Source organism: Trichosurus vulpecula, chromosome 5 (genome assembly GCF_011100635.1).
Source record: "Trichosurus vulpecula isolate mTriVul1 chromosome 5, mTriVul1.pri, whole genome shotgun sequence".
NCBI classification, from domain to species: Eukaryota; Metazoa; Chordata; class Mammalia; order Diprotodontia; family Phalangeridae; genus Trichosurus; species Trichosurus vulpecula.
Window position 1 is genome coordinate 36,195,463 of NC_050577.1, and position 27,169 is coordinate 36,222,631.

The window sequence follows — 27,169 nt, forward strand, 5'->3', positions numbered from 1 at the left end:
CACACACACAGCCAGGAGTTTGACAGATTGTTCAGTAAATGCTCATTTTATTGAGAATTATAAAAAGGTGCTTAATGCCTTTGTGCCATTAATATAATACATTAAAAGGTTATTGTCAAGATTAGTGTTTCAGTTCTGAAAATTGACTGTAGGGGTTTATGAGCCACACTGTTCACAGCTTGCTAAGAAGGCAAGGGGTGTGTGTGTGTGTGTGTGTGTGTGTGTGTGTGTGTGTGTATTTCCTAACCACTTGGAAAAAAAATTATATTAGACTCTATATTGACGAGGTTAATAGTGATAATTTTTTATTAAAAACCAAATGAAACAGATGCAAATCTTATAAAAAAAAAACAACTGAACTGTAAAATAGCCTTAAAGAATCAAACCTATGTAGGGTTTTCTCCTGTTTTCTATGCCTGATCTCTAGAGTACTCCAATTCAAAAACATACATTCCTCCCTACCAAAAAAAAAAAATCTGATTCTTTAGTTGAAATTAATTAGCATTCAGAAGCCAGATAGCATGTTTTTGGGTATTCATGAGATCTCTGTTTGAAAAAATGTTTTTAACTTGTAGAAATGTGTTGCAACACACAGATGGGAAGAAAAAGAAAAAAAAATCTCTTTAGCAAGCACTGTGTGTAAAAGGAATATTACATTTTGCACGCTCCTGATTGCTCTGTGTAAACAGTTTTTGACATCTGTCTTTATAGTTTTCGAGGAGAGGAAGACTTTGTTAAAAGAATCATTTTTATACAGCAGTCCCCATCTCAGTGTTGCTTTACCTGTATTATGAAAGCAGATGGTCTGCATGTCTTTTGAATATTTATAACTATCAAAAACAATCTCTTGCTATTCACCCTTAGGCTTATGAGATGTCAGGACTGTTCTGGTTGAAAAAAAAATCATCTTGGGTGTTTACAGAAAGAGGATTACATTAAGCTGAAATGACTATACATTTTCCAGTTTAATATTTGTCCATCAGCTGTTTAATCGTATTTAGATAATTGTGTAAATAAGTTGTTGTAGCCCTTGCCCTCTCCACTGATAGAGCCTGAAAGCTTTAAACATTGGTGAGCCACTATTTTGTAGATATTCATGTCCCTCCCTCCCCCATGTGGCCCCCAACCTCCTCCTTCCTATTTAAACAATCAACAAGGCCTTTAGTGATTTTTGGTAATGATTTCAAATTGGGGAGAATAAATTCATGTTTAAAAAAAAAAGTATGGAGGTCACCTGAATTATTAGGGAGCTATTGCATTCTGGTCCTGGCTGTTCAGTTTGTTAGAGGGTCTCATACTGTGGAAGGCCACTACTTAAGTTCTCTAAGGGAATCCTCACTTCCTTATTCTCTAGGATCAGCATCCTGGGTCCCTTTAAGGTTATTTTAGGAGAACTTTTGGGGAAGGAGGGGTTAACTTCTCGTGACTGGAAGCTGAGCAATCACTGATAACAGATTTTGCTGTGGTTGGTTGATTTGGCAGAAAAGCATGAACAGTTTTAGTTTAGATGATTGAATAACCTGATTAGCTTTGTTTGGGGGTGGTTTTTGTTGTTGTTAAAAGAACAACAAAATATTTTAAAATGATAATCCAATCACTCCCTCCCCCACCCCCACCCCAGTTGATGAACCTTCTTGTGGGAAATCATTCTCTTTGAGAACCTGGCTATATCATTGACTAGTGAAATGCCCAGTGAATATTAAAACTAAAATCAAAATGAACTGTTTTTCTTCCTTTTCTAAAAATATTGTATGTGTATTACAGACTTTTATCCCTTTTGGAAAATTCTGTCGTACTTTTAAAAGTAAACATTTTGAAGGACTATGCTGCCCCAAATTTATTTTATTTTTTTTCAAAATTCGGAGACATTCAGGTTTTTTTAGAGTGGTTTCAGAATATTCTAGCTATATCTAAGTTAAGCTTCAGAAAAAAATTTTTCTCCTTACCTTTACACAATTAGAAAGGTTATAAATAATGTATTTGGCTGAAAAGGGAAGCTCAGCCTGTGGCAGATGGTATCATTCTAGAGTACTGGGGTGTCTGTGAAGATGGCACCATTTCAGAGCAGATCTTCACCAGACTCTGAGAGAGAACTGCAGGCCCCTCGTAGGGAAGTGATGTATGCTTTATGGATCTTAGGAAAGCTTACATGTCGGTGCCGAAAATGAGATTACTGGGCTTACCTGAAGAGTGCAGGGATGGATGGCCAATTTAGGCAGTCTATCAGTATTCTGTTTTCAGAAAGTGCAAGTTATGGTGTGATCATGGGTAAGTATACTGAGGTGCATTTGAACTTGAGATTTCAGCAGCCTGAGACTTGTATTAGGGGATTTCCCCCCACCCCCACCCCCAGCACCTAAGGTTTACACAGAGTGGCCATTCAGTAAGGAAACTTGCTTTGCAAGTAGTGCCCTTTTCCAAATGCCTTTGATAGCTCATTTAAATAGACAACAAGAGAGAATTGGAACTACTTGGCCACAGAGTGCTGTAAATGCTTACCCACCTCTATGGGCAATGCTCTGGAGAACTTGGGATAATGTTTCTTTTAAGTAGGGAAGAAAAGTCCTTAAAACAGCTTAAGTTTGACTCTCTTGGCATCTCAGATTTTTTTTTTTAAGGGTGATAGAGTGGGCAACTAAATTCACGTTAACTTTGAATTTAAAGACTTTTCTGATTGTCTCTTTGTAATGACTTCTGGTCTTCAGTTCCCATAAACGTGGTAGCTTCTCACAATAAAAATACAAACACTCTGGAACACTGAAAATGAGCCATTTCTTTGGTGATCTGCTAGATTAACAGGATGTTAACACTTAAGATCATCCTAAATAATGAAAGTTTGTAGCTAGTATTCCTGAGCTAGAATTTTTGCAGAATGAGTATTTTAAAAGCATTTTAAAAGGTGAATTCCACTCTATGAAAATGTTCTAAGGAATTTTGCCTTATCCAGATTCAGCTCTGTTGGTTTTTTTTTTTTTGGTTGTTGTTAATATCTAACACTTTCACTGGTTTTCTTATCCCAAGCCTACCCCATGTCCTGGATGTTTATTATTTAAAAGATAATCTCTGGCTGTTCAGAAATTTGATCTTACCATCAAAACATAATTTGGAATTTGCAGGCATCACAATGAATCTCGTGGCAATGGATTATGACATAAACTCAAATTAGAATTTCATTGCAAAACATAAAGAAGGGGATGAGAAAGTTCTCATATAAACAGAAAGTTAGACCAATAAGTGTAACTATTCTAGTGAAAATAGAGTGAATTCTCAATTCCTTGCTCTAAAGAGGAGCAGTAACATGGATGAATACAAAGGAAAAACTCAAGCACGTCAAATAATTTTTTAAAATCTTCTAATTAGCTTTGCCATATTTTAATCTTTTGATTTGCCCTATTTAATGCTTTGCTTAGGCTAATTTCAATATGCCTTTATATTCCCTGTGCATGTCAGCTGAAGGGGAGAAACAACTCAGAAAGCTTTGTTGGCAAAGTCAGTTTGATTAAAAATTTTCTGCAGGTAATCTGCAAAGAAATAATCCATGTGTGGAAAACGGACAACTAAGTGTGTATGGGGATTGTAATCCAAATTGACCCGATTTTGCACATTTCATTTTTCATTCATGACCATAATAAATGTGTGCTCTGGCCTCTATCTATCTCCATACATACAGACATATACATATATATGTAAAGGGTAAACTGTATGATTTTAATAGATTAGGCATTTGGCATTTAAAAAATACCTACCTGCAATATAGACTGAAGCATAATTTTTAAAACCAAGAGCTTTCCAGTGAATGGTTAAAATTCACACATGCTCTACTGCAGTGATGATATTGGTATTCAAGAACCTACTTGGATGTCTGGATGGGAACATATAGAATTAAAAAAAAAAAAAGTTGGACCTGAGCGGAAGAATATTAGCTGTTATCCGTTGGGAGAAATCCTCATTATCCATAAGATAGTCTCAATAGTTTTATTAGTGTCTGAGGATACTGGTCCATTATTCCAGTGGAATAAGCTTCATTGATGCTGATGGATTGTTAACTGGATCAGGGAATCTTTGGGCTCTAGTTTTGGCAAGTTCTATAAGGCTTTTTCACACTGGTGATAGTAGCAGGCTCTTAGTTAAATTGCAAGCCATTGGATTTAATGACAGCATCATGAGCACTTTAAGAAGGAGAATTTTAGTGGAATAAAAATGTGGAAATGGATGTAAAAGCAATGAGTAGCAGCCATGAGGCTTGTCATAGGGTCCCTTTGCTAGGCTATCTCGGTTTTGCAAAAGTAACCAACTATAACTCATCTCTAGTCAAGCTCTTTTAAGAATCTACAAAACCATTTACATATTACTAGTCTGTATGTACTGTAAAACGAACACTGATAATGAGTTTCATTGGAGTCAATAACCAAAATAACACAACTTTAAATTGGAAATAGCTTTAAAGTAGACAGCGATAGAAAAATATTTTGTATCTTTGTCCCCAAACTGGCTTTTCTGGTTATTAACTGTCCATAGAACAATGCTTCTATTCTGTAAATTATTTCACCATAGTCCAAGTAAAGTTTGAAATGCAAGCTTTTATACACAAAGGGTTGGAGCAGGGAGGGGGAGAATAAGTAATTGGAAATCTAATTATTTTTAAGACTCAATGAGAAGTGTCTTTAATATACTCACTATTGACTGGTTATTATGTATGGGGTGGGGAGAATTATTTAATTTTTTGAAAATGGGTCTTTTCATTGAAATTATAGCGATAAGGTTTCATTTTATTTATTTAAAAAACTCTTTCCCTATTTTGAAAGTGGAAAAAATAATAGACTTTTCATTGTCTTTTCTTTCCTTTCATGTTTTAGAAACTAGACTGTTTTTGCTTTCAGATAATTGATTAGAAAGAAAAGGAATATACTTAAAATAGTACATTTTTTCTTAATTTCAAATATTTGTTAAGAGAGTTTTATGGCCTGTCTAAAATCTAGAATCATGCTTTTAAAAAAATTGAATTAAATCTAATAATAAATTATTTCTCCTTCATACAGTGGTTTCCTAAGATTATTTTAAGTGCCTTATTATATATAGTCATTCTGACTTTTTATAGTAGCAATATATTCACTCATGCATCCACCCCCACCACCCCCTTCTGTAGATCAGGGAAACAGATCTGTGGTGCGAAAACTCCTACCAAAGCAGATCAGTGCGTTTGATGCCTCTTACAAGTCTTAGAGAGTTGCCCAGGGTCACACAGCCACTTTGTGTCAGAGATGGCACTTGAACCCAGGTATTCCTGTTTTGAGGCAGGTTCCCTATCCACTATGCCATCCTGCCTCACCTAGTAGAACTGATTTATGGAAAATGAAGATAATGGCTCTATGCAGTGCAGTCATAAGTTCTTGAGGTAGTAAGTATATTGTGGCTTTGCAGGCATAAGATGTATTTGTAGTTATTTGAGCTCAATAGAAGTCTTTGAGTGAGAGAATCTAGAGAATCTATGTTGAAGTTAACAAGTCTACTGTTTGATAGCTTTATCCTTGTCTCTGTGGATTGTTTCTTTCCATTCCATTTAAAACAAATGTTTGATTTTCTGCTTAATGAATTTTAAGTTGAAGCTCTAGGCTAAAGGGTAAAAAAAATTGTTATGGTACTCAGATGATAAAAAAAATATGGTTTTAACAATTGAAATAATTTCTGTGTTCCAACTTGTGCTGCTATATATTACAAATGTTTTCCCCCCTTTTCATGCAGAGTATGATTTCATCCATTGTGAACAGCACTTACTATGCAAATGTATCAGCAGCAAAATGTCAAGAATTTGGAAGGTGGTATAAACATTTCAAGAAGACAAAAGATATGCTGGGTAAGCAGGAAGCGTTGTAAGGAGGCCACATACCATTACATGTCATTGGGGGTGAAGGGGGGGCTATCACAATCATATCGAAAGCCAGCTATTTTGATTGCCCAATTAGAGATCAATTTAGTATGTTTCTTTTTTTTGGGGTATGAGTATAATGAGATAATTAAATTCAATAAATGTTTGTGTTTAAATCAGCCAAACTGACTTGGTTGTCAGACATGCAGGAAATCATGGAATGAGGAGGGAAGCTGTCATTTTATAACATCTCTATAAAGACCTAACAAGGTCTTGAATAACTAATATTAGATATGATTTCTCTCAGGATTAAGTGGATTTTTTTGGTGGAAAATTGTGTGATCTTTACAATCAATTTGAAAGAGATAATTCATGTTTTTATGTAGCGCCTATTGCAAGGGTTATTTAAACACTTTGGCAAGGAGATAATTTCATAATTGACTTCACCCCAACGATCTTCAGGAATAAATCACTGTACTGACCAATGACTTCCCACCTCACTGACTTCTCAATCCACACCCTTTCCAATATGTGGTTTTAGCTCACGATATCAACATTTGTTATGGAGAAAATGAACAAAAAAGGATTATAAAGGATATATAAGAATAAATAAAGGCTTCAAGAATGACAGGGTTAACATATGTATTTGTTTTATTTAAGTATTCACCTTATATCTTTATTAATAGTAATAACTCCCATTTATCTAATGCTTTAAGTGGTTACAATTAGTCAGTAAGAATTTCTTAAGCAATTATTATGTGCCAGGCACTGTGCTAAGTGTTGAGCATACAAAGAAAGGCAAAATCAGTCTGCCCTCAGAAAAACTCATATTCTAAAGGGAGAAGCAATGTGTAATTAACTAAGGGCATACAAGATATATAGAATAAATGGAATTCTTTCCTCATTTAAAAAATTCTATAAGGTTAGTAGTATATTATTACCCCCATTTTATAGATAAGAAAACTAAGGCTTAGAATTCTTTGGTGAGACTCCAAGGCAAGATGTGAACCCAGCTGTTCTAACTCCAAGTCCTGAGCTCATTTTAGAGTACCAGTCAGTCTTTCCAACTCAGGAGGAAGTTGCCTAGTGCTCACAAAATCAAAGGCTTTTGAGATTGTGGTTTTATTCCTATTAAGAACCTCCCCTTTCATTCACATTTAGATTGTTTTTTAAAAATTATGTTAATGTTAAGTATGTGATATTAACCTCACTTTGGATATTAGATCCTGTTTGAAACCTATTTCTAGAGAGCTTCTGTAAATTTATTCTATTAACAAAAATAATTATTAATATCTTTTTAAAGGCTTTAGGAAGCAGGAGAATCTGAATTTTGAGCATGTTTTAGCTTTTAGTAGTTGGAGAAAACCCATCCATCTACCAAAACAGATTCCTCGCCTTTTATAGCTTAAGGCTGTAATGAAGACAATGCATCACTTTTGTGATAATTGCTTGAATTACTATTCTATGTGAATGGCCCACTTGGGCTGATCTCTACATTTGGTTGTAGAAATAGAAGGTTTCTCTCCCCCTATCCTTGGTTATAGTTTGCATATGCCAGTTAACTTCTGCAGTGTGATAACTTCTTCCAAATATAAAGTTTGAATATTTAGTGATAATGAGAAATGATGATTAAGACTTAGCTGGTGTCTACACAAGGGAAGCATAGTGTGGTATTTGGGGGGAAATGCCTATTTACGGCTCCATGTTCAGCTTTTACACTGAGGAAAATAAAAGTAGCATCTTCCCCGTGGCAGAATGCTTGAGGCACTTATAGCTGTCAGCCCCTGTGGGATACCTGGCCAGTGTGGAAGCTCACGCAGGGCTAGGAGCAGGGTTAATGGCACCAGCAGCACCAACTGCACTGACATGACCATTTCTTTTTGGCAAAGATGATTTTGAGAGTGAATGAAAAACACTTTCACCCCATAGCTTCTTGTAGAAATCTTTCTTGGGAAAAACAGAACTTTTTAATGGGGACAGATAATCAGTTTTGTGGCCCATTACACTGTTTCCCTGATTCCATGGAGATTCAAAACAAGAATATATTGTAGAATCATAGGCTCCTAGCCCCTAAAGGTGGGTAAAGGTTTAAAGGTCACGTATTCCAATCTATATATTATACTGGTGTGGAAATTGAGATCCAGAGAGGGAAAGTGATTTGCTCATGGTCCCATGGGTTGGTTGGATGGATGGCTTGGTTGTTGTCCTTCATTCTCAAAGAGGACCAAAATGACATCGCTGTGTTGAGATCAAGTCTGTGTCTGATCAGACCAATATGAATTCAAAGGCTGTACCACAGGTCAGGCATAAATAGTCCATATGAACATCTGGAGTGGAGATGGCTCTAAATTTGCACATCACATTGTTGATAAATAGAAAAGGTGGGATTTGAACTCATATCTTCTGACTTCAAATTCAAGGCAGGTCAAAAAGCATCTACCAAACACCTACTGTATTTCAGGCACTGTGCTAAGAGTTTGGGATATAAAGAAAGGGGGGAAGGGGTGCGGGGAGGAATGTTTTTTTTCCTCTCAAGGAGCTCACAGTCTAATAGGGGAGACAACATGCAGACAACTATGTACAAACAAGATCTACATAGGGTAAATTTAAGATAATCTCAGAAGGAAGACAGTAAGATTGAAGAGGACTGTTTCTGATAGCAGGGCTTCAGCTGAGACTTGAAGAAAAAACAGGGAAGCTAGGAGAAACAGTGGTCTTGTTTCTCTTTTCCTAACATGATAATATACATATATGTTATGACATACAATATACACGTATTATTCTTTCTTTGTATCCCCAGTATTTACCCAGTGCTTGGCACATAGTAGGAACTTCAAAATACTTGTTGAATGACTGATTATAGCTGTAAATTATATCTCATCTCACCTAATTTATCATCCTTAGCCCTAAACAAATGACTTACCTTTTATAAATCATTTGTTTAAATAACTTTATTAATATAAAGTGACAAATTTAAGAGTCTGAAGCCAAAATGTGTCATGCAACATTATGAAAAATAACAAACTTTGTTCTTTATCTTTTGTTGTAGTGGGTGCATGAGTTAAATGGGATGATTTGGTTGGTTGTCCCCAGTTTTACCTGGTTTTGGTTGTTGGAGAATCCATTGTCCTTCTGTTTTGGAAACCATCATGATTAGTAATAGTCTGCCTTGGATAGTGTTTGTAAAGCATTTTGCCAATATTAAAGCTCTATATAAATGTGACCTCTTATTATAATTATCTTCTAAGAAATGGTGCTTTTGTTTTTTTTTTGGTCCACTATAGTTGAGATGGATAGCCTTTCGGAACTGTCCCAGCAAGGTGCCAACCATGTCAACTTTGGCCAGCAGCCAGTCCCAGGGAACACTGCTGAGCAGCCTCCATCCCCTGTGCAGCTTTCTCATGGCAGCCAGCCATCGGTCCGGACCCCTCTTCCAAACCTGCACCCTGGACTTGTATCCACTCCTATTAGTCCTCAGTTGGTCAATCAGCAGCTGGTGATGGCTCAGTTGCTGAACCAGCAGTATGCAGTGAACAGACTCTTAGCCCAGCAATCCTTAAATCAGCAGTACTTGAACCACCCTCCCCCTGTCAGTAGATCTATGAACAAGCCGTTGGAGCAACAGGTCTCAACCAACACAGAGGTGTCTTCCGAGATCTACCAGTGGGTGCGAGATGAACTGAAAAGAGCAGGAATCTCCCAGGCAGTATTTGCACGTGTGGCTTTTAACAGAACTCAGGTCAGTTTGGTTGAATTTTGAAAGAATTTTCCTTAATTGTGCATGCCGTATGTCCCTTTGCTCCCATTTCTTGATGGTTTTCTCCTTTTGGATCATCTCTATGAATGTGCTTTCTGTCAGTGTTCAGGCCGCAAAACTAAACTTAATTTAACATGACCTGCAATTGATGGCTTTTCCTAGTCATGCTTTAGGAGTTCTACCCTGTCTTCCATTCCAATTTCTAATTCACATTGACTTCTTCACTGGCAGCGAGAGAACAGAAAAACAATTGTGGATAGGATCATATTCAGGGCCTATTCATAAATAAGTTGCTACCAAAGACGCAAGTATTAAAAGTTAGTGTTAGCTATGTGTTTATGTCATCCCATGAATCATAGAAGGCAGGTAGGTGGTGCAGTGGATAGAGCTTTACCTTGGATAGTGTTTGTAAAGCATTTCGCCAATATTAAAGCTCTATATAAATGTGACCTCTTATTATAATTATTTTCTAAGAAATGGTGCTTTTTTTTTTTTTGGTCCTGAAGTCAGGAAGACCTGAATCCAAATCCAGCCTCAGACACTTACTAGCTATGTGACCCTGGGCAACTCACTTAACCCCTATCTACCTCAGTTTCCTTATCTGTAAAAATGAGCTGGAGAGGGAAATGGCAAGCCACTGTCGTAGTTTTGCCAAGAAAATCCTAAATAGCGTCATAAAGAGTCAAAGAGATTGAAACAACTGAACAACAACAGCATGAATCATAGAATATTTTAATGTGAGGAACCTTCAAGTAATTGGGAACAACTCAATTATCTTATGGGTGAGGAAATTGAAGTCAAAGGAGATTGTGATGTGCCCAAGGTCAACTACCTAGTCATTGGCTTAGCTGATTTCTAGACACTATTTACTAGACCAGTGCTCTCTCCCCCATGCCACAAACTTGATCTGAGTACCCAAGATCGAGTCGCTTTCCTGCCTGCCTCAGGTTTCTTCTCATCTGTTAAGTGGTCATGATAATTACTCTGCCCATCTCAAGGAGCTGTTAGAAGGAAGAAGCTTTGGAAATCTTAAAATACCATCTAAATGTGAGTTATTTTGCATCTACACAAGGTGAAGATGAGAAATAAAAATAAATGTGATAGGCTAGGTGTTTTATTTCATATTTCTTCTATAACTTTTCTTTTTTCAAACTAGGAATCCTGGGGAATTACTTAAGGGGATCATGGAGACCAGCTATGATCAGCTGTTAGTGATAGCTGCAGTGTGGCTCATTAGCATAATAAATTAGCATAGCATAGTCACTCTCCTCAACAGGGTCATTCATACTTTTTTTACCAGCTGTATTATCTGCACCCCTCCCCACCCACCATTGCCTGGGACCCCATTGTTACCTGTTCTTCATGCAGTGTTTGCTGTTGGAATCTTTTCTTTGTTTGGCAAATCTAGAATAGACATTCCTGTCAATAAACATTGAACACTTTTATTTATTTAGAAGGGGAGGGAGAAGTGATATATATATGCAAAATACTGAGATAAAATGTTTTGAGAAAAACTGAGCTAAATTGTTTTTAAATTAAAGATCAGATCTCGCCCGAGAAGGACCTCAGAGATCATCTTGTCATCCAACCATCGTAATTTACAGATGAGGAAACTTGTGCTAAATAACCTTAAATAACTTGGCCAAGATCACACAGGTGGTGAAAAGCCAGTCCAGGTTTTCTAGTCCCAAGTCCACTGCACTGTGGCATTTTGAAATAAACATCCTTTTTTGTTTTGCTACTGCTGCCATGATGGAAAGTGGCATTTTTGCCATAAACATAAAAGGAAGATAGTATTTAATGGTGGCTGGATCCAAGGAATTAAGTTCTTTTTAATATTTCTGATTTTAATATAATTTTCCTGAATCTACTTTACTCACTTTTTCTTATAAAGTTATCCTTTGACTTTGTGAGTGGTCGCCATGCCAAAGTTCAGGGGGTGTCTCAAATACAATAATTTAATATAAAATCATTAGCAGAATTTGCATTATCAGTTGATACACAACTGTGATTTTTTTTGCACTTGTTTTAACTTTTCACTGTACCAATTTGTTCTACATTTTAAAGTTATCTGGCAATTTAATTTCATATCTACATATAATTAAAATAGAATTTGCCTGAAATACTACTTGTTCCTACTGTAGGTAGCATTCTTCATTAGCAACAGTGACCAATTCATGGTACTTAATGAAGCACTGGACTCAAATTAAACCTGTACAGTTCTAGGTTACTTCAGAGCTTATATCCTAAGGTAACTTTGATACGGACTAACAAAGATACATTGATAAATCCAAAAACAATACTTAGGATTCTAAGCATCACTGAAGCTTTCTTATGATAAAGAGTACCAAGAGTGACTGGTAGAGTGTAAGATGGGGAAAAACATTTTTATCAACACAGTTTTTATCTTGAGGGAGGATTGATGCGCCTGTCATTCCTGGGAAGATTGATAGTGGAAAGTGGGTAGGGATTTGGTGTCAGATGATAGTATTTGTATAGTACCGTAAGGTTTGCAAAGCCCTTTAAATGTATGTAATCTCATTTCATCCTCACAACTACCCTGTGAGGTAGGTGAAATTTATTATCCCCATTTTACAGATGAGGAAACTGAGGCACAGAGAGGTTCAGTCACTTGGCCAAGGCCCCACAACTGGTGTGTGAAACAGGATTGAAACTCAGGTCTTCTTCACTCCCAAGTCTCACACTCTGTCCACTGTACCACCTAGCTGCCTGGGTTTAAATCCCGAGCTTTACCATTTAATAAATGTGTGACCTTAAGCAAATTAGTTAACTTCTCTGGGCTCAGTTTCCTCACCTGTAAAATGAAGGGGGGATTGGACTGAATATCTCCAGGATCCCTTCCAGCTGCAGATCTTTGATCCTGTTTTTCTATTCCTAGGAGCTGTTTGTGATTTTTTAAAAAAAGGGCTTTACTTGTGTGCAATTTAAAGTGCTGAGAAACCAGCTCAGTGGCTAATGTCGCATAAGAAGGAACTATTTTTTCTGAGAAGGGAGAGAAAGATAGAGAAAATTTGGTACAGCTAGATGCAGAGCACTTTAATAAAAACCATCTTAATGTCTAACCCATTTTTAAAAGAACTATTTATTTTATTCTTGAATGACATGAAAAGTGTTTCAGTTAACATCTTCGTTGCTGGTATAGTGATAGTTCTCAGTAGGAAATTGTTCTTTGGCTGTGTTTGAAACAGTTCATTGTGAATCATTCACTGGGTATATTTCACCATATCCTTCTATTTAAGTATGCAGTTTCTGAGACATAGTTTTTGCACACGCAAGCATGCATGTATTTTGGGTGGTCACACTTAAAAAAACACAGCTGCATTTATTTTATTGATTATACATTCATATGAATGCATGTAGTGTGTTTATTTCAAAGTGTATGCATTTCAATAAAAGCAGGTGCAGAGTGTTAGTGTATGGTGTTAGCATAGAGTACTAAAATACACATGCTAATGCATATGTATATATCTGGAGCTCTGCACAGTTAAATCTCACATCACACATTTGTGTGCACTTACTACAATGTGCAATTCCAACTTAAGTTTTTTTTTAAATAGTGTAAAATATGTACATACAAATGCAAAGCTTTATGACATAATCAGACAAAGACACTGTTGTCACATAAGGAATCAAAGAGTAAGGACCGGTGATGGTCTGGACACGGATATTTCTGGTTTTTTCTGTATGGTGGGTGAGCATGTATTATAATAGCTTCTGAAAAATTTAAAATTAATAATATCATGTGGAGAGGGACCTAGTAGGTGTGTACAGGTCACAACCAATGAGACGCTTCAAAGAAGTATAGGCTAAAATATATCGTCAAGGAAATTTATGGTAGGAAAAGAAGATGGGTTGGTTGTATGGCAAGGATGAGGGATGACAGGTAGAGTACTCCGTTGGTATTCTCAATGAGGAGAAAGGAAGGAAGAACCTCTAGAACATGAAGTAGACCCACTGTGAGGAGCGTGTGGGAGGATTCAGACAAGGATCACACTAAGGATGGGCTGGCATGGACAGACTGCAGTCTGCGTCATTGGATAGGACTCCCACATTGATGAGATTGATCTCAGAGCCATTTGAGTATTTGCCCTGGGAATTTCCTATTAACTACATTTGCATGCATCATGATACATCAGCATGAGCCCCATAGGACCTTCACAATCATAGGAACACCCTCCGCCCCCCATTACTTAAGACTGTTCTACAAATAGAATTCATTTGGGGAAAAGTTTGTTTATTTGTTTTTTTAAAATAACTTACTAGGTTTTGAGAAACACTTCTTTTGCTTTTTGTATTTGGTAGAAATATGTTCTTACATGAATTATTATTGAAGAGACTAACTCTCAGTAGGGGCCAATTATTTCTGCCTGTTTCATGAGGCTTTGGTATAGGCCAATATATTTGTAATATTTTTCTAAAGCTTCTAAATAAACACTTCCCAGCTTTAATACACTTCTGGAAAGTTGCTGGTTAAGCTTCTGTGTGTGTCCCATGTATCGTACATGTTTGACATATCTATGTGGCAGTGGGATTTTAAAATAAAACCCTGAGTTTACTCGGATCCCATTCTCAGGCCTTTCCCCTTTTTTTTCCTTTTGTCTTTGGCACACTTTATTTTCCAGTAAAATGAAGAATGAAGATGGATTATTCAAAACTGATAACAGTAATGGACCATCATGCAATGTTTTATTGAATTTGAGTTCTGTAAATTATCTGGTGGAGAGAAATTTGCCTGCTTAAGTATAACAGAAATTGCCACTATGTTCATATAATTCTTTGCAGTGTAATTTCAGAAAAAGCACACCATCCATATCACTATTGAATCAAAGGTAAAAAGGTGCTATTACACCACCATGCCGGCTCTCCCTTTGCTACTAAACGACACAGATGAATGTGTCTGCTTATAACTTACTTGGCAAAGGTCCAGGTGAGTGGGTGGAGTTAGAAAATCGTCTTTCACCTGGACATGTGATTTGAAATTCACTGCAAATGGAGCATTCAGAGCATTCAGAGGTGCTTTACATATTTGGGGGAGGTTTTGTCAAATCATATTTTCTTTGTACATGCTTTGAAGTTCCATGAAGCTGATAAAAATCTATCTGAATCAGTGATTATGTTCAAAGAGGAGACAAAGTGGAGGCCAGACAGGCTATGTTTTTGTTCAAATTGGCAGACACTTTCATTTATCTGCTCTTTTAAAGAATTCATAATTAGCTTTGGAAAGTCCTGATAATATTTATTGAACATTTTTTTACAATTAGTAATGAACTATGCTTGTGATGACTTGCAAACTCTTCTTTGGGAATATAAAAATAAGCAGGCTCAGGAATCTCTTTGTAAATTCATTTTTTCTTTGGAAAAACTTTAGAACTTTTACTTCCCAACTATGAACCTAAATTACAAAATAATTTGAAATTTCTCTGTGACAAAATCAGTTTAAAAATCTCTAGGGTAATGCTTGAAAAACTTCCACGCAGGGGGAAAGTCCTTTCATGATTGAAGCTTCTATAATTTCATTAGTATGGATACATCCCCTGTCAGTCAAGGTCACAACCCTTCTACACATTCAGTAAAGATGATAATTAATAATAATAATAGTTAGCATCTATAGAGCACCTATTGTATGCTAGGCACTGTGCTAAGCACTTTACAAATATCATCTTATGTCATTCTCGGAACAACCCTGGTAGGTAGGTGCTGTTATTATCCTTACTTTACAGATGAGGAAACCGAGGCAAACTTGCCTGAGATCATACAGCGAGTGAGTGTCTAAAGCCAAATTTGAACTCGGGTTTCCTCATCTCTAGGTCCAGTGCTCTATTCACTAGGCTAGACCACCACCTAGCTGCCTAGTCCTGTCTAATGATGCAGTCTGCCTGTGCCTACCCATCCTTATTGGGATCCTTGCCAACCCCCTCCCATATGTTCCTCATGATGGGTCCACCTACTGTTCTAGAGGCCTTCCTTTCTCCTGATTTAGAGTACCAATGGACTGTGCATCGGTCATCCCTCATCCTTGCCATGTGACCCGTTTCATGCTAGGCTAGTCCTCACACAACAGACAGAATCTATCACTGGGTCCGTACATAAAGTGAACCTCTGCCCTCAAGGAGCTTATATTCATTCTAATGGGGAGAAATATACATTCACATGCATACATGTATATACAAATGTATGTACATATGCCTTCATATCAGGACTTATATAAGAAATACATATTAGATGAAAAGTGATCTTAGTGGAGATGGCACTAGCAACCAGGAGGACCAGGAAGGACTTCCTTCTGGAAGAGACATTTGAGCTGAATCTGAATACTAAAGGAAGGAAGGAATTCTAAGGGTCTGAGGTTGCAAGGGAAAGCATTCCAGGCATGAGAAAAACAACCAGTGCACAGGCTTAGAACTTATTCTCTGCCAGAAGTCTTTTAAGAACTCAGGGTTATTCCTGTGTTAGAAGGAAGCATCACAATAGGACTTTAAAGAAGGGAAATGAATGAAACTGGTAGGAAATGTGCTGTCCCCAACTGGCTAAGTTTTTCTGTATTTTTACATTTTATTCTTGCCTTTTGAAAACATTTGTGTTGATTTCAGTATATGTATATTTTTAAATGATGGACAAAAATGGTGTGTGTGTGTGTGTGTGTGTGTGTGTGTGTGTGAGAGAGAGAGAGAGAGAGAGAGAGAGAGAGAGAGAGAGAAAGTGGTGATGTAGATACCATGTAAGGACCTCGCCCTTGATGAATAATAGGAATGTGCCTCGTAAGCTCTCAAACATAGCATATGAGATACTGGTGTAGTGCCACAGCGGGACAGAATATTGTAGCATCTACATTTTAGCCTTGGTAAGATGTGAGGCCACCCAAGCAGCTCTAATACTAATGTGACCATGACATTAGCGTGATGCTATAGACAAATTTGCTTTCCCCCAAACTGGACAAAGTAGTAAGTGTGTTAAATGTGTTCAATAAGTTTGTATCCAGACATTTTAGCACCTCATGTTAGATAACAAATGGCAGACTCTGGGATTGTGCCATGACACTGTTGACTTGAGGAGCAGAAATTGTCAGAAGGCAGATTCATCTTGGGTCCTTCTCCAAGGAGATTTTGTTACTGAATGACTCTTATGTGTTATAAAGTGACACCTTAGATGTACTAATAGCAAGTCTCCATGCCCATGTATTCCCGACTATAAGGGGGAACAAAAACACAGTGGCTGTACCTACAAAAACAGCCTACTTATTCAAGTGCTTTCCTGTACTTATATCCTGACACCTGTATTTTGGGAGAATTTTTCCAAAGTGGCCTAATAATGTTTCTAACATATTCATAAACTGTGGTCAAAATGTTTTGTAGCTATTTTTCCCATGCGTTGTCCACCAGGGGGCACTCCCCCCATTGAAAGCAATGGATAAACTGGTTTCAAAATACCTGGTATTATCTACACTGGCCTACCTACAATTCCTTTAGTGCTTGTGGCAATGATTGAGTTCTCCCCAAGATTTTTTTAAGGCAAAAGGTAAGCACTTGAACCATTAGGATAATTATATTGAATTAAAAGTAATTTTTATTCCCTAAAATATTTAAGTATGGCTAGTAATTGACAGGAGATCCTGCAATAAACCTTATTTATACCAACTCCTTAAACTTTGAGACTAAGTTGTTTTTTTTTTTAATTCAGTAACCCATGCTACCTCATTTCTTAATCCAAACAAGGACTTTTTTCATCTTAGACACAGGAAGGAATGAAACATTAGAACCTCTACCCAACCTTGTTCTTTTCTTTACTTTCTCCCTATGACAGTTTTGTGCTGCCTTAAGTCTATTCTTTCTCTGAATGTATGCACAAAAAAAGCAGTTTCATTTTTTTAAAGTCCAGTTTCAAGCTTCCCAAATAAAATTGCCTAAAAGGTATTTATTTGATTCCTTTCAAACCGCACTGTCCTATATCGCCTGCTCCTTTGGGTCATGTCTACCGCACCATAATTTCCCCAAGACTCTCATAAGGTGTCAAGCAAGTATTACTTTGGATTTTCTGTCAATCACTATTAGAGTTGACTAGTCCCCCTTTTTACACTGTTTTTGTTTACTCTGCATACATTTCATTTAATAGGAATATAATATAGATGACATACTTTTAATATGTATGCCTCTCATACACGGAGCCATTTCACAGCCTCTCTTGCCTTCTTTCTTTTAATGATATCTATGAATCATCCATATGTATTTGGGCAAAATGAAACATGGACTGAAAGAAGGAAATGGTCTCCTAATCTTCCTTTTTATTTTTCAAGAAATTCCTTAGGCTGTGTCCCTATGATACCACATACTAAGTCAATTCAGTCACAAATTCTGTCAAACCAGCCATTTTTATGTCATATAGGTAAACAATCTGGATGACTGATGACATTTTTTGGTTGAATTTGAATTGAATTGACTGCAGGCTTTGTCATTGTATTGGAATAGTCTTTGCCTAATAGAAGCATCTCAAAGCTCTGTTCTCGTTTTTCAGTCTAATTTGTGCACTTCTCTTGAAGTTACAACTAAGTCATATTTGGTAGCCATTATCTCTATTATAATGACATAGTTTATGCAATAAAGACACAAAATATGAATGTATTTATTTAGAAGCTATCCCCTATTAATTATATACAACCTTCTTACTTTGAATTTTGAAGAAAGTGTTGTCTTCATCAAGTCTGCACCCAACTATTTTGATGGTTATCTACTTTAGCAGATTTTTTTAAAAGGTATTTGCAGATAAGCTTTTAAAATGCCATAACATTTAGAGATCACTTCCTTCTTACCATTGTGTCCCAACCTTTAGACTCTTGCTGTCCTCCCCACCAACACTATTTTTATGAAGGCTTTGGAAAGGGGAATCATAAGTGTTGATGGCCACTTGCAGGCTGTGCCCTCTTGGATCTATCAGATCTTTGATCTGTGGTTCCATTTTGTTGGCAAAGAAACAAATTCAGCTCTGGTGATCCCAACATTTATTCCACACAAAGGGATGGAGATATAAAAAGGAAAGGAAGTTCAGTCCTTGAAAAATAGAAATTAAAAAAAATTAACTGAAACATTTAGAAGGAAATCTTCACTTTCTTAAAAGCATTCTTCAAAAAGTATAAAAGAATTTATTATAAAATAGTAATGACCTCCTTGATGGGGGAATCAATCATAAAAGCACTTTTTTTGCTGTGATAATTTTCTCATATTGGTGATGACCATTCTTAGCCTAGAAATTACTAATATGATTTACTTGAGGTGCTAGTAATCTAGGAAATGCAGATATTCTATACAACATCTTAAATTCTATTTTCATAAAAGGACAAATGTTCTTTTTCATTAACATTCTACTGTCGATCCTTGTAATGTGGAAAAGCAGTTATGTATTTCAAATTACATCTGCGTCTTCTGAAGTTCAAAATTTCAGCATTACACATATTAGATTACTGGTATAGCAGGATAGTATTTGAAAGTATTTGGAGTATGGCAGTGTAATTCTCCAGTATAAAATTGAAAGGCCAATTGGTGTCACTTATTTTTAAATAATTTGAGCTGGTTATATTCTAATGTGCAATATTTTTAATGCTTCTAAAGTGGTGCCTTGGGAGTGTTTTTTTTATTTGTTTAATCAAATTTCTGAAGCATTTTCCTTTAAAGTCCATCTTTCCTTTCTCAAGATGGCTTTTTTTTCCTTTACATATTGAACCGCCGATTTTTCTGCAGCTTTGGTCTAGCCAGCATGAGAACTATGCAATCTAATGTTGCTGAGCCGAGGATTTCACTTCATCTTAACTTCTCTCAATTGTCTTCCTGTGGAAGATTTCATGGCAAGTTAAGCCACTAAAAGGAAGGAGACCAATTAGGCAGATTCAGTTTATGTTGTATGTAAAGCAGATGCTTAATAAAATTAAGAATACAATCGAGGCTCTCTTCTACACCACCTAAATTGTCACTAATATATTCCTATGCAGAATTAATGCCTCTGACTGTTCATTTTCTAAACATAGTGGAAAAGAAAAGGGATGCTTAGGGATCGCTTGGCCCAGTGTGCTTTCCCCAAGATCCAGGCACAAGCTCACGCGTTCGCCTTCATTCCCTGCAGGGCTTGCTCTCAGAAATCCTCCGAAAGGAAGAGGACCCCAAGACTGCCTCGCAGTCTTTGCTGGTTAACCTCCGGGCTATGCAGAACTTCTTGCAGCTGCCGGAAGCTGAAAGGGATCGAATTTACCAGGATGAAAGGGAAAGGAGTTTGAATGCAGCCTCCGCAATGGGTCCAGCACCTCTGATAAGCACACCCCCCAGCCGTCCTCCCCAGGTAAAGGAGCATCCCCGCTCATGCGTAGGAGCATTTAATTGGGCTCGGTCCTTTCTTTTACACAGAAGGGTTTCCACACCAAAATTCCCTTCCTTGAGTACCTTGTAATTTAGAATCTCCCCTCAAATAACGAATCTGTTGTGAAATTTAGATGAGGAAATGAAAACTGAATTTGAATCCTGGTTTTGCCTTTTGCCATTCGTATGACCTTGGACAAGCCATGGACCTTCCATGGGAGTTCTTAGAAACCCCATAGCCCACAGTGTGTGAATTGATTTCCAGCACCATGAACTTGGTTTGGGAAAAAAGAAATATCTTTATTTTCTCTAGCCTTTTAACTGAAATTGAGCATTTCTTTCCATTGTGAAGAACATCATTCAGACAAAGGTACAGAAGCTTCATCTGCCTGTCAGAGGGGTCCATGACATAAAAAAGGTTAAGAACCCCCAAACTAGAATATCTCTAGGAATCCTTCAACCTCTAAATCCTATGCAGATTTTTAAAAAAAATTGTAGTTTTCTGTTCTATACAAAATATAGTCAGTCACCAGCTATTTCTCTGATCACTGTTAAGGGAAGACTTTTTAAATAAAAGAAAAAAATAGTTTAAAAGGTAAATTTTCCCCTCAAGTTCAGGTCCAGATTTTTGTGATTTGTAGTAAGAAAAAATAATTCTATTTGTATTTATGCTTTCCAATATACACTGCAGCTGGTACCAATTACAAATCATCTCATTTGTAATCTTTCATAATTAAGTTTCATACAGTCCTTGAAAGCTGCTTTAAAAGGGGACCTATAAAGGATTTTGTCCATTTTCCCAGAAATAGGTATATTTTATATTTCAGAATAAATTTTTCACCCAAGGGAAAAAAAAGATGAATTTCCAGTTCTTTCTGTTCATGTTCTTATGTTCAAAACAAAACAAAACTTACGGACTTAGCTTCTAGTCTGAGACCTTTCAATAGGCTTCATTGCTAGACATGATTAACATATGGAGTATGACTATACTGTAATGAAAGTGATTGGGGTTTGTCATGTATGTATTTTTAAAACAAGCTTACTATAACTTATGCATCTAAGTGAGTATTCTTGTCTTCAAAGTAGTCACCTTGGAAGAATATATACTTATTCTAATGAGAGTAAAATTGAGAAGTAATAGAGAGAAATTTCTTAGGAAAGAAGTTAGACATTGTACTATAGAAGAAAGAAGAAGAAAAGCCTACTTTCTGTGGACTGTGCTAATCAGTGGTCTGTTTTGCTTATTATTACTTCTAATTGAGTGTAGAATGTAAAATCCAGTAGAAACTACTTTTCAAGGTAAAGTGAGTATTCATCCCCAGCTGCACTGTGCATAAGATTGCCCTGAAATATCGTGTGCAATAGTATTCTTAATGCATTCTAACCAAACAGCACCCATTCACTGGGTTAGCATCATCGGCTGATCATCCCTTTCTAACATAGCTCCTATGGAATTCTATACTCTCTGTATTGTCATTTTATTTAAAAAAAAAAGTTTTTTGTGGAACTCTTAGTAACATGAAACTAACTTTGTGTGTATTCCTTTTGAAAAAATGACTTCCTCCAAGACTCAGCTCAAGGTCACCATCCTACATGAATCCTAAGCTGGTGTACCAAGTGTCAGTCCCCCCAGTCCCTGGAAAAAGACCTTTTTTTTTAACTTACCTGCATTCTCACATCGTTTCTCCCCAATAGAGAATAAGCTGCTTAAGGCCAAGGACCACTGAGTTCTTGTCTTCACAGCCTCAGAGCTGGTTTCATGCCTGGCCAAAGAAAGGCCCTTAATAAATGCACATCGCATCTTGTCCCACTAGACAATGCATCCGTTGCGTGTGGTTAACCCTTTGGAAGCCTGATGTTTGAGTTATTAACCTAAGCTCAAGCACTGGTAATTCCTCGTTAAAATAGATACTGCAGTGGGTTATTTCACACACTACTTAAGCTACAGTACTCACAGAAGGAACCCATGTTCCTTCAGAGTAATAACTGGAGTTTGGAGCTACTTTATTGGCACATTCATCACCTGGCTTGCCATCACTTAAGTACAGCTCTTTATTTTCTGATTTTTCTAGTGCTTTAGTACTTTTCTATGTCCTAATATGAAGTAAAGCAGTCTCCTCCAACAAGGTCTATTGGCCAAACTACTGCATGGTCTCATCGTTGCGTATAGTTTTGTACTGCCGGTTTACTCTTGGATAGTACTCTTTTATTTTACAAACTGTTGTTCTTTGATAAATTGGGATAGCTCACAGAGATAATTTCTTTTGTTCTGAATTATTTATATACCCCATCTATGTTTCCTAAATTAATCAGTTAATCAGGCCACTCTAAGCTATGTAGACCTGGCCAATACAATGTATAAGTAATACAGAACTACCCAGTGAAGTTAATTTAAAATTAAAATGGTTTGCAAAGCCAAATAGTTATCCATCCGATAGAATCATAAGATGATTCTGGTTCTATCTGTCACTTTGTCTCTCTTGTAACATTCATCCTTAGATTGGCTCCTACTTCATACAAGGTTCCTTTATGCAGCAAAAGCTTATTTAGTGCCTGCCTTGTGCAGAGCCTGATTCTGGATTCCAGAAGAAATACAGTATATTTATGAAGTGCCTACTATGTGCTAGATACTATTTTGTGTACTAAAGATATAAAGGCAAAAATGAAACTGTCCCTATCCTCAAAAAAGTTCTAGCTTCTTCAGGGAAAAGAAAATGCAAAATAGAAGAAAATGTGAAATATTTCCAAAGGACATACAAGCCAAGTTTGGGGAGGAGGAGGCAATCTGGGGTGAATCAGAAATAACCATGTAGGAGGTGGAGCAAGGGCTTGAGAGGAAACTGAGGATTGTGGGGCAGAGGTAAGAGAGGAGGGCAAGCTAGCCTGGGCAGCAGCCTGTGCCAATTTGAGGAGATGGGATTTTATATGTAAGGAATGGGAAGCGTGGGGTCAGGTGGGCCAGAATGTAGAATGTGTCAAGGGGATAACAATAGAAGTTGAGAAAGGTAGACTGGAGCCTGAGCATGAAGGTTATTTAAATCCCCAAGGAGCCTGTATTTTATCCTAGAGGCAATGGGGCGCTTTTGAAGAAGGGGAACGACACAGGCCCTTTGCATTAAGAACCTCACTTTTGTACTTGTGTACACAATGGGTTGGAAACAGGAGACTGGAACCTATTCCTTCATAGAGTTTACTACCTAGTACCTTACCATAAGACCCAAATACCAATAACTATTAGTAAAAATATTACATGACAAACACATTATGGAGGTAGAGAATAAATCACTTTGTGGGGTCAAGGGAGAAGAGTGTTGCTGACTTTCACATGTGGGCTTTTGACAGTGAGCATGAGAAGGGAGGAACGATGTTAAATAAAAAAGGATCCCCTTGAGCAGAGGCCTAAAGGCAGACAAGTATAAGGCATGTTTGGGAATGAAGTTATCTAGTTGGGCTACCCTGTAGAGTATTTGGAAGGGAATGGAATATGGGAATAAGCATTTATTAAATGCCTACTACTTACCAGGCAAAGTGCTAACTTTACAAATATTATCTCATTTGTTCTCCACAACAACCTTGGGAAGTAGGTGCTGTTACTATCCTTATTTTATAGTTAAAGAAACTGAGGCAGAAGAAGTTAAGTGACTTGCCCAGCACCATATAGCCAGTGAGTGTCAGAAGCTGGATTTGAACTCAGGTCTTCCTAAGTGTAGTCCCACTATTGTAGTCACTGTGCTCTTATGGTGGAAAGTAAAAAATAAAATAGTTTAAGAAACACTTGCTAAGTGCCTTCTGAGGGTAATAATGTTGGAGACCCTTAAATGGCAGAGGAAGAAATTTGAAACTGTAGCTCTTTGAGGGCAGGAACTGTCTTTTGCCTCATTTTGTATCCCCAGTGCTTAGCACAATGCCTGGCACATAGTAGGTGCTTAATAAATGTTTATGGACTGACTTAGTAGGTGATAGGAGAACTGTGTACCAGGGAGCATTATGATACAGCCAAGCTTTATCTAGCAGTGATATGGAGGATAAATTAGAGAGTCAAGCCAATGGAGCTAGGAAGACCTATTTAGAGCCTTCAGTAGGTTGATCCCAGTGGGAAGAAAAAGAAAGTTGCTGAATGTAAAAGGTGTTAACCAAGGATAGAATGGGCAAGAATTGGTAGCAGCTGAGATTTAAAGAGAGACAGAAAAATCAAAAACTATTAAATACTAAGGTTTCCAACCTGGAAGCCACTTAGCACAACTTAATGTTAAATAATATTATAAGTTAATAACTGTTTCTTGAATGGATTTAATTCATTACTTTAGTTTAAAACTTCTTTTGATTTGTTTGAGGTTTTTTTTTTTTTAGTTAAGTGGCATTGGAACATGTGTTTTGTATTTTTAAAGGCATATCCTAGAATAGTCTAGGAGTATGACTAACAGCGGTTAAAATGTAGCAACTTCTAAAAATTAGTGCTAATAAGCCACACAGGAAGTTTTAATATGTTTGTGGTACACCATCAAAAATATACCAATTATAGTTGATTTAGACAAAACTGGTCTGCACCTGGTCAGTCTAGTTCCAACCAAACACAAAGGAGCAAAATCAAGAGAAAAGCAGTGCCCATGCCAAGAGCAACCCAACCCAGCCTCAGATCACTCGCCATGCATTCATCACTGCTGAGAAATCTTCATGTTTCTCTTATCAAGTTGTATCCCAAATACAATCTCCCGAGCATATTGATGTAATGATCCCTCTTTGGGTTGTGGGGGGTGAATATAAATCAATCCCATCATTATATGAACCCAGGATTTTCCTTGGTGCACTTAGACTCACTGAGGATGCTCTGAGGACAGTCCATCCTCGGAAGCCTGAGCTGAGCTGTGAGTTAAACTAGACCAATAGCAAGAATGTGACAAAGTAAAGTGGACTACTTGACTCACTTACTTCTATCCAGGTGGCTCCAAAGGTGTGTTATGGCCAGGTGGATGATATGGCTCAGGAAAACTTAGATTGAAATCTTCCTCATACGTTGAGCTGTGTGATTGGCCAGATTGCTTAACCACTCAGTTTCTTCGTGTATCAAATGAGGACAGTATGATTTAAAACATCATAATACATAAAATGATTATCCTTCCCCCCCTTTTTTTGACAGCTTCTGAATTCCTTCACCATAACTTCATTCCTGGGGCACACTGAAAGATCTAATACTGCATATTCTCTAATGTAACATAATATCCGTAGCTCTCCAAACTGGACAAACTTAAGATGAATGAGGGGGTGGCTACCTGTGTTATGGCTGAGAAAAGATCAGCTTGCTTTAGGAAATGGAGAAAATCAGTTAAAATCTGTATTTCCCTAATATCCAGTGGGATGAGGTTGGGGTAGGAACTAATCAATTGACCTTCCCTTATGGTTGGGAGGTTGTGGGTTCAACCTCTCCTTGCCTGATTTACTTTCCTTCTATTAAGTAAGATCGCTCTTTTGAAGGATTTCATCTAGGTTATATTAAAACATTTGTTTCTTACCAAAAATCACAAAGGAGTGGTAAATAAAAGAGAAACTCATTTTAGAATGGGAAAATGAGACTACTGATTATCTTCTTTGTCAGTGAAAGATGGAAAGTTGTACTATTGTGAATACATTGAGTGTGTGAGTGGACTACATGGGGGAAAAAAAACTAAGACAATATGGTAAATTCAAATCACTTTTAAACTCTTTGGGCCTCAGTTTCCTTATCTGTAAAATTGGGGGATTGGACTAGATGGCCTCAAGGATACCTTCCAGCCTTAAAATTCTGATCCTTAATAAACACTTGTTGGACTGGATTAGATTAGAGCCTGTGGCTGTCAATGTCATTGGGTCACTTTTTGAGTGTGCACCTAAGATGCATTTAACTTTGTTCTAGGTTCAAAAATTTAGGGACAGTTCTGCCTCCTCAGATGAATTTGATCATTTCTAATTCCTATGAGTCTATGAAAAAAAAGGAACCAACTAACTAATCAATGAAGACTTTTTTGGACTTTAAAGGTCATTTCCGGCTGATCTTACAAAGTGTTCTAAATAAAATTGGGGCTAAATTTCACTAATGCCATTTTTCATGGTTTTCTGAAAATCACAAAGCCTTGAACTTAAAGTATTTGAATTGAATTGAAAATTATTTTCTCCACTATAGGCCAATTTTTAAAAAAAAAATACTTTTTTGATGCCCTTTTTTTGGAAATTATCTTATATCCTCCCCACTCACCGTGGAACCAGAGGTGGCACATTGGATAGAATGAGTGCTTGACTTGGAGACAGGAAGACCTGAGTTCACATCAGTCACCTACTAGCTGTTTGACCCTGCCTCTATTTTCTCATCTGTAAAATGAAGATAATAATAGTATCTGTTTCCCAAGGTGGTTGTGAGAACCAAATAGGATATTTTTGGAGATCTTTGAAAGTCTTAAAGCACTATTGAAATGCTAGTGAACCCATCCCTCTCTATACAGTAAGTTTATGAAAATGAGATGTCATGATCCGGGTCCCTGCCCCCTCCCCCGCCTCTCTGTTAAGAGGAACAAAGCTCAGATCAGTTTTAGGGTGAAAATTTCTGGGTTCAAACAATTTAAACTCATTCTTTAGTGAGTTAGAATTTTGGAGAAAATTCAATAGCCGTTTTCAAGGAAATTATAAGAAATTTTTAAAAAAAATATCCTTTTAAAGCGTATGTTTCTTACTTAATTATTGATTATGCACATTATGTGTTTTGGAAGAACAGTGCTTTAAGAAGTATCTTAATTATATGTAGATACATGTGAAAAATTACTTCAAGTTCATAGAAGTACCTGCTGACTCCTTCATAACCCACCCCCGTCCTTTGCAGAATCCGTTGGCTTATAGATCCTGATATGAGGAAGATATATTAAGATCATCTCGTTCTAAAATGGCTACATTAACACATATAACCCAATGCCATAAATACCATCGATCATGTTACAGTGAGCTTCCAAATGACTTACAGTATTCCAAAAAACTTTTGAGAAGTTAGAGAATAAATACGCAAATTTTATATTAAATTCATCTTACTACTTTAAATAGATAAAAGATCCTCAAAACACACAAACCAAAGTATTAAGCAATCATTTCTCATAAAATTGATACTGTTTTTCAGGCACAAATAAAAAACAGTTCAATATTAAATCTTGCATTTTTAGGTAATATTGC

The 27,169-nt window shown here is 37.0% G+C and overlaps 1 protein-coding gene across 3 annotated transcripts in view; it reads left to right on the forward strand.

Moving 5' to 3' along the window:
* SATB1 (SATB homeobox 1) overlaps window positions 1–27,169 on the forward strand; it is a 94,707-nt gene that overhangs the window by 24,947 nt on the left and 42,591 nt on the right. For all 3 annotated transcript variants that reach the window (XM_036759972.1, XM_036759971.1, XM_036759973.1), the window contains exons 6-8: window positions 5,743–5,854; window positions 9,151–9,605; window positions 19,752–19,964. In XM_036759972.1, the coding sequence (XP_036615867.1) occupies window positions 5,743–5,854; window positions 9,151–9,605; window positions 19,752–19,964 (780 nt within the window). The remainder of the gene's footprint in view (window positions 1–5,742; window positions 5,855–9,150; window positions 9,606–19,751; window positions 19,965–27,169) is intronic.